We start from the raw sequence: 13,567 nt of genomic DNA, 5'->3' as shown, positions 1-13,567 counted from the left end.
TAGATTAAATGTTTTATCACAACATTTTGTGATAGAAACATATTTATCTTTTACTTTAATTTGCAAATACCAACATGCTTGTGTTTGTTGCTACACCTGGCTTGATGAACTTCTTAACATCGCTGTGAGAAGCTGCTCTATGTGGTAAACAACCACCTTGTGGAACTGTTACTCACCCAACAGGATCAAATGACCAGGGGATGCTAACTAGCCCCACCCCTTTGAGAACAATGGCACAGCAGAGGGAGATTTACAGCCTGGTACTAGTCTGTTGTTGTGGTCACAGTTAATCTTAAAGCTATTTCTATTACAATTTAAAACACATAGATCATCTGCAGCCTGTTTCAGCCTGTTTTCCCCCTCATGCCAATATTGTTGACCATTATGTTCACATATATCTGTTGTCATGGTAACAGATCAGTGCTGAGGAGAGAAAACAAAACTAATAAAGTTTTTTAATGTATGAGAGATTACAGGTTTTTTAACTTATGGAAAAACTAAGAGACTTGTTGTTTTGTTAAAACATAATGATAAACAATGTGCAAAAAAAGTTTCAGAATGTTTTTATTATCAAAGGCAAACGTCTTTGCACAGACACCTGTTAAATACTTTAACAAATTTGAGAAATAATACATTTTATTACCAATAAACATTACAAATAGTCTGCAATAAAATAAGACAAATACATTCTAGATTTACAAAGTATTTCTCTTCATTTAAAATATTTATTCACATAATTTGGGCTCTACATTTAACCAGGTTTAAAAAAAAAAAAAAAAAAAAAAAAATCACACTTATGGAGGCTCTTTGTTTGACCCAGTTTGTTGTGGTTTTCTAAATTTTATCCAGTGAAGCTTATCTAGAAGAAGCCATTGGCATCTTTGAATACTGAGGTACTAAGAAACTGAAAACATGTTACAATACAAAATAAGAGCGCGAGCACCATTTAGTTGCTGTTGGTGCTTCAAATTTGGAGTGACATGCTTGGACAGTATCAGCTTCATGAACTCTTATCAGCTAAATACTGCATGTATCTCTTGATGATCTGACGCAAATCAATGAACCTGAAATAACAGGAAATATTAGGCATACAGGAAAGAAATGAGAGCACATAATCATAAATTCAAGCCAGTAAATCTGTTCTCTTACGAGAGGTTCTCTCGTATTGCGTAAGCTAGCTTACGCTACGGGAAAGATTCATCTTTTCTGAGATATTGAAGCCAAAAAATTATCCTTAATTTTTGTATCCATTGTCAACCCAGTGCGGCAGCTGCAGACCTTGAGCGGGCTAGCTAGCGAGCTCATAGGTTGCTCTGCGGCAACTGCTGCAGCCTATAGACGAGCTTGGGCGAACTCGCATCCAATGAGAGGCGTCCGCGCGCTCACTGCAACAAAGCCCGCCAAAATGGGCGTGACTTGAGTGCATATAAGCGTAGTTCGTAGGCTGGAACCCTGATTTTCATCTCTTCAGCGAAGCTCTTCGCACCGCTGACCTGGAAGCCGCGTCGCCGTTCGAGGGGCATCAAGCAAGCGTGGATAGCGCTAGAAGAAGCCGGCCGTCTCAGCCACCTTCAGCCATCCTGCGAGCTACGCCATCCGACGACGTATCCTTTTATTCAGCAAGCTAATTCTCACGAACTATTCACAAAAGAGTACGAGCGTCTTTTTCAAGATGCCTCGCTCCATTTGTCATGTCGCGCCCTTCTCAGCACAGGAGACCGCCACATCATCTGCGCTCTCTGCCTGGGACTGGGGCACGCAGAGCTCGCCCTCACTGAGGGCGGATGCGATTTCTGCGAGGAGCTACCGATGTCGACCCTGCGGGCTCGACTCGAAGCGCTCAAAGCAGAAACCGCCGCGCCGCCTTACCTTCAGCCGCACAGGAAGAAGCGCCGCTCACAAAGGCTGCCGGAAACTGTGGTTGAAGCGACTGCCTCGCCGGAGCCTGTCCCTCGAGCATTGCTTTCACCCTCCCCGCCCCCCCGGGACGCGCAGTTGCCGCCGAGCGGCCACACTGCTGCCATCTCGGATGACGAGGCGGAGGATAAGGGCCGCTGTTCCATCATGGCTTCGGACAGCGAGGAGTGGTCAGGCTCCCAAGCCACCTCCTCAGCCCAGGAATCCAGCAGGACCCGCGCCGGAGTCGAAGGGGAGTTAACACGCCTCCTCACACAGGCCGTCGACCGCCTCGGGCTCGAGTGGTCACCGCCCCCTGAGCAGGCACCCAACAGACTCGACGGCTGCTTTCTTCAAAGCCATCGCCGCTCTACACCCGCGGCCCGGGCCGCTCCCTTCCTGCCAGAATTACACACGGAGCTTGCAAAGTCGTGGAACGCTCCTTTTCAGCCAGGTCCCGTTCCCACGTCTCCACCTCTCTCGCGTCGGTGGACGGCGCCACTGAGAGAGGCTACTCCTCCATCCCCCCGGTCGAGGACTCGGTAGCAGCACACCTTTGTCCGCCCTCCGCGAGATGGCGTTCCAAGCCTGTGCTCCCGTCTAAGGCCTGCAGAGCGACTTCCGCCTATGTTGGCCGCGCCTATTCCGCCGCCGGCCAAGCCGCATCTGCTCTGCACTCAATGGCCGCTTTACAGATCCTACAAGCAGACCTTCTTCGGGAGTGGGATGAGAAAGGCAGGCACCCAGAGGCTGTTACTGATCTACGAAGCGCGACAGACCTCGCCCTTCACGCTACCAAAGCTGCAGCCCAAGCTCTAGGGAAGTGCATGGCCTCGCTGACTGTGACCGAGAGACACTTGTGGCTAACACTAGCCGACATGGGAGAAGCAGAGCGCTCCACGTTCCTCAACGCAATGCTCTCTCCGACCGGTCTCTTCGGCTCCGCGGTGAGTGGCATTGTTGACCGCTTCTCAGAAGTCCAGAAAGCCACCCAAGCCATGAACCTCTTCCTGCCGCGTCGCTAAGCTCCTCTGCAGGCCGCTCACGTGATCAGCCTCCTGCACGAGCCTCTTCACAGCGCCCAGTTCAACAAACTCAGACTTCTCAGCGTCGACAGGGCGGCCGCCCTCGATCAGCGCTCAGACAGCCGCCGCAGACCGCCGCCCCGCGGGCCTCAATCTAAGGTAACGCTGAAACCCGAGCAGCCGAGTCTTCCTAACTGTGTTGAACAAACGACGGCTCAGTCCGCGCCGGCCGGACCACCGTCAAAGCTTCGCCCCTGTCAGTCCCCTTCTCTCAGGCTACTGCAGTGGTGAATTTAGCAGCCAACAAGCCGGTGACACTGCCCGCTTGCTCTGCACTCAAACGCCGCTTTCACGGCGACCCAAATAAATCTTGTAAAGAGCAAACATGTCTTATGTGTAGAAAATGTGCCCACAACCCAGTGTTCACCCCTACACACAAGCATAACACATCCCGTGCCCCTATCAGAGCACGCTCTCATAAAGCGGTTACGAACCGCTCGAGCGTCAGAGTCAATGAAGGCGCCCACAAATGCGTGCGCGCGCCCATTCTCTGGCCGCTCTGTCACACGACCAGCCCTATGTGTAGAAAATGTGCCCACAATCCAGTGTTCACCTCTACACACAAGCACTGCATGTCTCGTGTCCCCACCAGAGCATGCTCACATAAAGCGGTTACGAACCGCTCGAGCGCTAGAGTCAATAAATGCGCCCACGAATATGTGCGCGTGCCCATTCTCTGCCCGATCTGTTACACAGCCAGCAAACATTCCTCTGTGTGTAAGTCCCGTGCCCATGACTATGCTTGCGCATCACGTAACAGATGTGACTCTTTCCCCATTCATTCCAATCGGGAAGTCGCTCACAAAACAGCCTGTTCATGCTGTCTGCGAGCAATCATGCATAAACACACTAAACGCGCTCACACATTTTGTTCAGCGCTCTGTGTGCGGCAATCAGAGCGAATTGGCCATTCACCCTCTAGCATTACGCTTCAAAGCGTGGGAAGCTATTCCAGGGATATCCAAGTGGGTGTTAAGCACAATACAACAGGGCTATTTGCTACAGTTCGATCGCCGCCCTCCTCGCTTCAGAGCGTGGCTCGAAACCACTGTGAACACGGAAGCAGCGTGCATGCTTCGTTCAGAAATAGCAAGCCTTCTGTGCAAAAGGGCCATAGAGAAAGTGCCACCCACTCTGAGCGAGTCGGGGCTTTACAGCCGTTATTTTCTTGTTCCCAAGAAAGACGGCGGCCTCAGACCCATATTAGATCTCAGGGTTTTTGGGCACATGCGCCCGCTTCAGCATTGGCTAAACGCCCGCGCGTCTCGCCGGGCTTGGGCCACAGGCCGCCAGCCCATCAAGGTGACTCAGACCTGTATTTCAGCTCTGCAGCCCTGGACAGTGGCCGAATGGTATCAGCGGGGAGTGACAATGGGAGCTGTATCTCGCCGAAAAGTCATCTCGACAGACGCGTCCAACACGGGTTGGGGCGCGGTCTGCGAGGGCTCTCCGGTTTTCGGCCTATGGTCAGTTCAGGAAAAGCTCCTTCACATAAATTGTCTGGAAATGATAGCGGTCGAGTACGCGCTCGTGCGCTTTCTCCCGGTCATTCAGGGTCACCACGTCCTGGTCCGTTCGGACAACAGATCTGTGGTATCCTACCTGAACCGTCAGGGCGGTGTCAGATCCAGGAACCTATTCCATCTGACGAAACGCATACTGAGTTGGTCCCAGTGCCACCTGCGCTCGCTGAGGGCGACGTACGTTCCAGGCCACCTGAACGACGGCCCGGACAGACTGTCAAGAGACAATATTCCCCCAGGGGAATGGTCCCTGCATGCTCAAACAGTCCAGACGTTATGGCACCTATTCGGCAGAGCAGAGATAGACCTCTTTGCGTCCAAAGAGAACTCTCACTGCCCAATATTTTTCTCGAAAAGCGAGGACGCGCTGGCCCAGGACTGGCCTCAAAACCGTTTTTCTGACTGCCCTGTCATCAGTCAAATGTGTGGGAGACCTTCACACGCTGTCTGTCAGCGCTGCGTGTCTTGAATTTGGACCAAGTGACTCCAAGGTCATTTTAAAGCCTAGACACGGCTATGTTCCCAAGGTGATCGGTACTCCTTGTGATCCGGCCGCTCTGCAGGCAAAACTACTAGCGGTTTAATACGCTACAGCTCCCCTGGTGAGCTGCACTGATGGGACACATTCCACACAGACCGGCACCGCCGCTCTGTCGTTCCCTTCCCACTATGTGCTTATGTATTACACAATCAATGACCCGCATTCTTGCTGGCCAAATATTATTTCCCCACTCATAAGGGCTCCCCCAGGTCCCCCCTTAATTCCCTGGGGCTCATACAGTGGATGCTTGGCCGCGACGGCGTTGACAATGGGTTCCCGTGAGCGTAAGCTAGCTTACGCAATACGAGAGAACCTCTCGTGAAGAGAACGTATCGGTTACCTAACGTAACCTCGGTTCTCTCTAGATGAGGGAACGAGTATTGCGTAGCCGGCCGTGCTCGCGCCACGAGCGACTTTTCGCTTCAGTCAATGAAAACCAGGGTTCCAGCCTACGAACTACGCTTATATGCACTCAAGTCACGCCCATTTTGGCGGGCTTTGTTGCAGTGAGCGCGCGGACGCCTCTCATTGGATGCGAGTTCGCCCAAGCTCGTCTATAGGCTGCAGCAGTTGCCGCAGAGCAACCTATGAGCTCGCTAGCTAGCCCGCTCAAGGTCTGCAGCTGCCGCACTGCGTTGACAATGGATACAAAAATTAAGGATAATATTTTGGCTTCAATATCTCAGAAAAGATTAATCTTTCCCGTAGCGTAAGCTAGCTTACGCAATACTCGTTCCCTCATCTAGAGAGAACCGAGGTTACGTTAGGTAACCGATACGTTTTGGGAGGTACCTCTTCTTCAGTTTCTGCATCTCTCTTTCCTCTTCCTCATGCAGTTTTGTGATGAAGCTTTGTAGCACAGGAAGCTCAAACTTGATGTATTGTGCCACCTTCCGGATAAGATTGAGTATTTCAACAAAATATACAATATCACACTGTTGTGTACTTGCTTTTATGTGTGATTTAGTCTCTTACATCATAGGTAACCTCTTCCACCTGGTTCGTTTCCATTAGGAAGATTTTGCTGACCTGTTCACAAGGGCCTTGCAAAATTCTGACTGCCAATGGATGGTCATTCGGTTTTAGTTGATGTCTCTCTGGAAGCAGGAATAGGCAAAGGAACACATGAGCAAATATAGTGCAGAATTCAGAATGTATTAGTGAACTGATCATACACCATCCATTGCAAACCTAAGAAAATTGAATTCAACATGGTTGCTCCAGTTCTGACATACCTCCACTAGTGTGGACAAGATAGAGGTTAAATTGGTCTGGGTTGTTCTCAATCTTGAACTTGTTGAATAACACCCGCAACACCTGTGCTGTTGTCATACAACTGTTGACACGAACATTGGTCACAGAACCAAAGGCTGGGGTGAAAACTGCCGTCTATTTGAGAGAAGAAATTTGTCGATCAACTTGTGAGAGACATTTTAAAAATGTACCTCGACAAAACATGAAATTACATGGATTCATCTCCTGCCTTGTGGTTGTAGAAGTGGCCATTAAAGGAGCATCTGTGTCTGTTGACTCTCCTGATTCCAAGTCTCCGACCACCAATTCTTCTCCCACCGACATCACTTCTGGTCCTGAGGAGACGCTCGGACTGTGACACCTCCTGATCTCCATTACCTGTCAGATGAGATATTACCAAAACAAGACAGACACAGTCATACAAATATACCCAATAGAGAGTAAATGACAGTGAACACACTCAGTGAGTTTAAGGTTTTTGAAAAAGTAAAGAATGCATTCACCTTCCTCTTCTTTTTCTTCACCCGAGCTGTCATTTGATTGGTTGTCTGCTGCAGTGACCTCAATGGATATAGAGGCCTGGTTTGTTTCACTATTTCTGGAATGCAAGAAAGTAACAACTTAAATAAATGGAATGTTATTGGTTAAATACAAATTCAGCCTTGTTTGACAGCATTTGTGACATCTTGACTCTCATTTTGGAAGAAAAATCAACAACCCCCACACATACAGAAATGCACTTATAATGGAAGTCTATGGGGCCAGCGTTCCAGTGGGTTTAAAACAGGAAATACGCTTATATCTTTGTTAAACTCTTGAGCAAAAAGTTTATTATTTTATCTGGAAAGTCCTATTTGAGGTTGAACTACTTTTCTAGGTGGATAAACTTCTGGTTTAGTGTTACCAATGTTACCAACAATTCCTGTTGGTGCGTTTGCTTTGTGTAATCACTACTTTTCTGCTAATTACTTCATGACAGTTTCTACCAGGTTTACCAGATTTACATTGTCATGAATTGAAAGATTGGATATACTTTGAACAAGGTTAGTAAACAATTATATCATATTAGTCACATTTTAACACATAGTATTATGGCTATACTTTGAAGAAATTATACTAAATACAATTTATTATATATATTTTTTTACATTTATGCCAGTACATAAATGTTGCCAAACTTCCATTGCAAAGTGCATTTGTTTCCTCAAGGATCTATTTCTACTTGATCTAACCTATAAAAATGACTTTTGTTGGTGAAACCTAATATTTCTGGTAAATGTTTTCAGATTATATGAAATTTTGAATGGAACAAAACCAGTTAATTTAGTCGTTATCAAATAAAAAATTGTTAGGTTATCAAACAGGGTTATCTCTCATAGGTTATCTCTTTTTAAAAGTGTAATGTTATTAATTTATTTTTATTTATTAATTATTTGCAGCACAATGTTGATTAACACAAAAATAATTTCGACTTGCCCCTCATTTTCTTAAAAAACAAAAGAAGCAATAATCTGTGTATTTACAAAGGAAGTGAATGGTCCAATCCGTAAACACTAAAATACTTATTCTTTAAAAAATATAGCCGCAAGACAGAAACAATATGCGTGTGTCACATTTAAATACGTTTTTGTTCATGTTTTGTTTTCAAGTCTTTTATTTTTAAATTAGTTTACTTCCCGGTCTTGTGATATCCTGTTTTCCTCATGTTCATGTGTCTTGTTCTCATTGGTTTATTGTCTTGTTAACTTGTTATCAGTCTTGTATATTCATTGGCTCATGTTTTAGTAATCCTGTTATCAGTTAATTTTTTAATTAAGTTATTAGTTAAGTTTTTAATTAAGTTATTAGTTAAGTCATTGGTTGTCTATGCCATCTGTTTCCCTGCCTCAAATTCAGGTCCTCCATTGACTATAGCAAACATGAGGGCATAAATACATTGAAACACATGGCAAAGACAACCAATGACAAGACTTAACTAATAACAAGATTACTAAAACATGAACCAATGAACATTTTCTGTGTAAAATTATATCACATTTACAACTTCGTTGCCATGACGATGTAACGACATAAACCCCATAACCCTAAAAGGACAGTAAAAACATTGATTTAATCAAATTTACAGCTCAAATAATATACACATTTTAACTGAAGAATTTATGGTGGGTAAGTACTTTTAAAATGATTTACTTCACATTTCTGCCTTTAAACTCTCCAAAAAATGGTCGCCGTTTACTTCCATTGCAAGTGAAAATCAACATTAACGTTAATTAACATTGTGCCACAAATACTGTCGATTGAGCTTAACTTAACCCTTGAAGCTCCACCCAGCACTAATAAACTAAAATCACTGGTTGTATAAACTGCTTTGAATTTAAAATGACCCCATGTGCAAGACTGTTTTGTATTTAACAGCTTCTACAATGTGGTTTAGTATGATGTAATTTCTGACATGTCTGTGCTGATGTCCGTTTCTGCACTCAGTGACGTTAGTAAGGAGCGTGGGCTCTCTGGCTCCTTCTCGTCTTGCATTTGCAGTCTGATTGGCCGCCGCACGCCCCAAAATACATTGAGCAAACCCTCAATGATCAGCTCACCCTCCTCCTGTATAAACAATACAGAAGTCATAAAACATAATACTTTGACTCAGTTGTAGATCAACAACACAAGAATTTGGTTACATAACAAACCAACCTCTCTGTGTCTCAGCTGGAGAGCTTGTCCTTCATAGTAAATATTGTAGGTTTTAAGGTGCGAGACAATAGTCCTCCTATGACAAAAATAGAAATGAGTTCAGGTTTAAGAAAAGTGCAGCTAATTAAAAAAAGAGCTAAAAACCTTGTCGTAGTGACTTACTTGCTTACAAATTTGTTTTCTCCGATCTGCATCTTGTCTGAATCCACATTGTCCATGTTGGGCCAGTGGAGAAATTTTAAGAAGGCCTGTAGCCTAATAAGTTAAAGCAGGCTGTTTCAAAAGGAGAGAAGAGACCTTTGTCTGTGTTAAGAGAAGAATCTCATGACTTTTTACATCATAATCGCAGAACCGTCACACATACAAGCTCAACAAACAAACAAACACACACACACACACACACACACACACACACACACACAAACTTAAGAAGGGATGGGCTAAATGGTGACACCACACAATGAACTATTAAAAACAGGCTGTTAAATGGAATAATATGTTAAAATGGGATAATTTAATCTCAGCTTGATGTACTGTGACATCTTGGATCTTTTTTGTGACTTATGTAAAAGTAATGACAGAGAAAGACTTTTACATCACAACCAAGCAACAGCTTTCTAACTTCTCTTACAACAGCAAGTAGGAAGTTTTAAATCAACATTTTAACTTATTAGCTATTATCTAAACTATAAATATTTGATTAGATTAACCACAATATATATTTATTTTCGTGTCGGTCCTGAGATATCTGAACTTTCTATTCTGAGAGCTTTGGAAAAAAACATGTGCAATGAGTAAAAGACAAGTAGATGCTGATGAGGCAGGTGACTTACTGAAAAAGCTGAACGCGTGAGAGCCCGTCAGTGAAACAAAGTCAAAATCCAGTTGCCCTATGAGAGAAGTGGGATCTAGAAAATGGGATGGTACCAGCCACGAAATGTGGAAGTCTTCAAGCTGGATCAGCTGGTCATCATGGAAACAGCTGTGTCGAGGTTGAACGTGTGTATTTGACAAGCGAAAGGATCCTTTGCCGCTCCCTGTCAGACTCTTCCTCATTGCAAACACTTACACAGGAAGTCAGGGCTATCTCGTTCGAATTTAGACTTCCTCCCACATGCAACAGATATACAGTACACATGTACTGCCCCCAACCACAATTCAGCCTGCAAACCAAGATCATTTCTAAAACAGGCACCCAAAGCTCAGGCAGTTTACTGGTCCAGACAGGAAGTATGCTTCAATAGAATGTCTAAGGGGTCAGAGGTTAACATACTCTCCTATGAATAAATACCAATAACATGCACAGTTGAGAAATTTCACCTGGATTACTCTGGGCTGATCTGCTTAAATTATATAAGAAAGTGTGCAAGTGAGTATTGTCCAAATAAATAAACAAATGATGCGTAAATGTTTTTTTTTAAATTCTTTTATGCATTTGGCAGACGTTTTTATCCAAAGCGACTTACAGTGCACTTATTACAGGGACAAACCCCCGGAGCAACCTGGAGTTAAGTGTCTTGCTCAAGGACACAATGGTGGTGGCTGTGGGGATTGAACCAGCAACCTTCTGATTACCAGTTTACCAGAAGATGTGCTATAGACCACTACACCACCACTCCACTATAAATATCTTTATATCTTTTAAATCTTCCCACCTAACAAGGAACATTTTCATGTTCATGTAACATATGAAATATGTTTTAAGCATACATTTATAAGCTGGGATATCATTAGAGTGATGGGTGTTATATCAGTCATAATTTCTCCACATTTCTTTGTGTTTCCATTCTGTTTCTCAGAATACAATGCTTTCATTTTGAAGAGGCACAACAATTCAAGTTCTAAGGACACAGTGTTTAAAATACTGAATTTAATTGATTGTCTGTGTTTGAGGAAGTGAGGTGATGGAGAAAAAGAGGAACATTTATAACAGCTTGTGAATGACATGGCACTGTAATTTTACCATGAAAGAAAATGTAGCAGTCACCAGAGTTGTAAACACTAAACAGTGTCAATTATGACTAAAGCCATTTGTTCAGCATAATGTATTTATAAAAATAATTAATAGGACTTTTGCTCCAGTAAGCCTACCTGGAGGGAACAGTAAATTGATGGAAATGGTTATTTTTACTGTGCCTATTACTGCTCAATACGTTTTGCTAGTATGCTATAACTCAACTTGCTTCATTTATGGTAACAACAGCATGTTTGAGCACTGCATTGCCACATTCTGGCAGCTACAAGTTTAACTAAGTGCAATTTCAAGCATTCCCTGGCCTGAAAGCACACATAAATCACCCAGACATCTATTATGTGTGTGTTTACATCTGGAAGATGTATTTTTGATCATCTGCGATATGTCTATTGACTTATGTCAATAAGTATATCTCAGATGTCAATAAGACATTCAGCAGGTGGTTATGATTTAGAATTGTTGTCAATCTGATAAGTTTAGCAGATGTTAATTAGATTGTGATGATTTCCAGATGAAAAGATCTAAAACAGACATCTCTGAGATGGACATGTGCTATCTAGTTTGCAATTTCTACTGTGTGTTGCTCGCTAGTGTCTACTGTATGTGTGTGCATTTGTATGTTTGTAGTGTGTCAGTGTGAGTGAGGGTTCCTTCTGCAGATATTAAAATAAATTATGAATAATATAGAAATTATCACTTTAATCCTTTTTGCATAGCATAATAATTGTGAGTATGGAAGTATAAGTATGGAACTGTAACAGCAGTGGCAATTTCTCAGGGCCAGTAAAGCCTTCCCTGCTGCCCTAATATGATCCAATCAGATTGATTGATTTGTTCTTGGTGGGTGTGATCTTTAGGATATGTCCCAGCTGAGGCCTTCTAGCTGGCCTTGAGTGACGCAATCACGCTTTAAATGATGTACGTAAATCAAGAGCGAAAAGCGAAAGATCTTGCTGACAAGTTGGCTGTCATCACTGCTGGTATTGCCTTTGAGAAGAGATGAATTACGAGATGTTCTGCATGACTGTGTGATTTCTTAATTGAATAAACAGGAAAGGAGGACCAATTTTCACTTCAAGTAAATTGATAAGTGCTTTTTGCATTGTTATAGCAGCATCAGGAGTTTTCAAAATGTACTGTAAATTAGGCTATTTGAGCATTCAGTGTCGGATCTAGTTTTGAAAAGTAGCTGCATTCAATTCAACTCAGAAAGTTGGATATTAAATCTTCCTTCTAGGAAAAGTGCAAAGGAAATGCATCTTGAAGTCATAATTACAACTTGTAGTCTTGTGCAGAAATGTTCAAATCTGATTTCGCCGAGATGCAGGTGCATGATGTCACACAGTGATAAACATTAACTTTATTAAGTTTAAATCAGGTGTATTAAACATTAAAATCTATTTTGATAATCATACACCTGAAGCACAAATGCTAGCGCTGCAGCATTGTTTATCAGTTTGGTTGCTAGGAGACATCTCTAATGAGAGTCAAACCCCTGCTAAGGTAACATGAGCGTTGCAGTTCCGAATATCAGGGAATGGAATGCATTTATGAACAATATCGAGATATCAAGTAGGAATATCCCACATCCAACTTGAATGGAACACAGCATAACCGTGTACCCTGACAATAAGACATTTATTGCAAGCAAAGTTTAAATCGCAAAAATTATTAGATCGATTTTTCCAGGTATTATAGACCTCCTTGGTAGATTCATTTGAAAAATTATTATTTTTGAATGTCTGTTCAGGAGACGTTCATTTCACAAATCTGACATGCTGCAGTTAAAATTAGGCTTGCTTGAGCATTAAGTGCCGTTTCCAGTCCGTTTCAATTGGTATTACTACTTAGCTGCGACATAATGTATGTTGCCCAAAGGCATAGGGGGTCTTATTCATTGTGAAACTGTGTTTTCTTAATGACATGAATCAGACTGAAGACCTAGACTTTAAATGCCCGGCCCGCCACTGTGTAACAGAGACTGTTTTGCCCGACATAGAGCACTTGCATTAAGTTTAATGGGAGAAATTGGAACACCCAATATGGAGGGAATCGAAAAGGAAGTCCCTCATTACAGGTAAAATTCACAATCACCTTTTAGATACATTAGCCTTTTTTTTTATTTTTGTGTGAGCTGAGCTAAAGAAGCACAACTTAAATACCATTGTTGTCAGATTTTACTGCTGACTTTTAATATGTTCTTTGATCATAATCTAGACCAACCATTTTTGAGATTCAAACTTTACCATTTAAGTAGATTTGAGCAGTACTTTTATGCCACTTGTAAATGGGAACATTCCCAAGATGATCACCGAGTGGACTGACTTGCCTTGAAAAGGATTTTCGTCTGTCCAATAGTGCCGTAGTATAAATACTTGTAAGCTGCATATCTAATAAAGCTATTCCAATTGGCTCTAATGTCTTACCTCTTGTTTTAAATTAAAGTTACAGTTATTATAGCAAATAATGGAAAACTTTGATAATGTTTTTTTCTCTCTTTAATATTCAACATACAGTATTCCTTTTAAGTAAAAACCCATAGGTTTTGTAAATGAATTTGGCATAATTTTTATTTTAACAATGTGAAAAAATACCAATA

General features: G+C 42.8%; 1 protein-coding gene across 3 annotated transcripts; it reads right to left on the bottom strand.

Annotated features, from left to right (window-relative positions):
• Positions 1-536: 536 nt before the first annotated feature.
• LOC127636740 (ras association domain-containing protein 2-like) lies at positions 537-10,039 on the bottom strand. Of its 3 annotated transcripts, none has more exons than XM_052117435.1 (10): positions 9,827-10,039; positions 9,156-9,296; positions 8,994-9,069; positions 8,752-8,903; positions 6,803-6,897; positions 6,529-6,677; positions 6,281-6,434; positions 6,021-6,142; positions 5,838-5,935; positions 537-1,064 (listed from the first exon to the last, which is right to left on the bottom strand). In XM_052117435.1, exons 2-10 carry the CDS (start codon positions 9,209-9,211, stop codon positions 1,001-1,003), a joined length of 966 nt encoding a protein of 321 aa, XP_051973395.1. In that variant the 5' UTR covers positions 9,212-9,296; positions 9,827-10,039; the 3' UTR covers positions 537-1,000. The 3 variants fall into 3 exon arrangements, with proteins under 3 accessions (XP_051973395.1, XP_051973394.1, XP_051973396.1); XM_052117434.1 differs by having other exon boundaries at positions 9,156-9,266; XM_052117436.1 differs by having other exon boundaries at positions 9,156-9,248.
• Between the last annotated feature and the right edge of the window lie 3,528 nt (positions 10,040-13,567).

This window comes from Xyrauchen texanus, chromosome 44 (genome assembly GCF_025860055.1).
Source record: "Xyrauchen texanus isolate HMW12.3.18 chromosome 44, RBS_HiC_50CHRs, whole genome shotgun sequence".
NCBI lineage: Eukaryota > Metazoa > Chordata > Actinopteri > Cypriniformes > Catostomidae > Xyrauchen > Xyrauchen texanus.
This window is presented reverse-complemented; position numbering and strand designations above follow the sequence as displayed.

Excerpts from the sequence above, each read along its gene's own strand:
- LOC127636740 (XM_052117435.1), bottom strand. The coding sequence starts at position 9,211 with ATGGACAATGTGGATTCAGACAAGATGCAGATCGGAGAAAACAAATTT. Across the intron at positions 8,904-8,993 it reads TCCAGCTGAGACACAGAGAG|GAGGAGGGTGAGCTGATCAT; the intron begins GTTGGTTTGTTA and ends TTGTTTATACAG. Across the intron at positions 6,435-6,528 it reads GCCACTTCTACAACCACAAG|ACGGCAGTTTTCACCCCAGC; the intron begins GCAGGAGATGAA and ends TCTCTCAAATAG.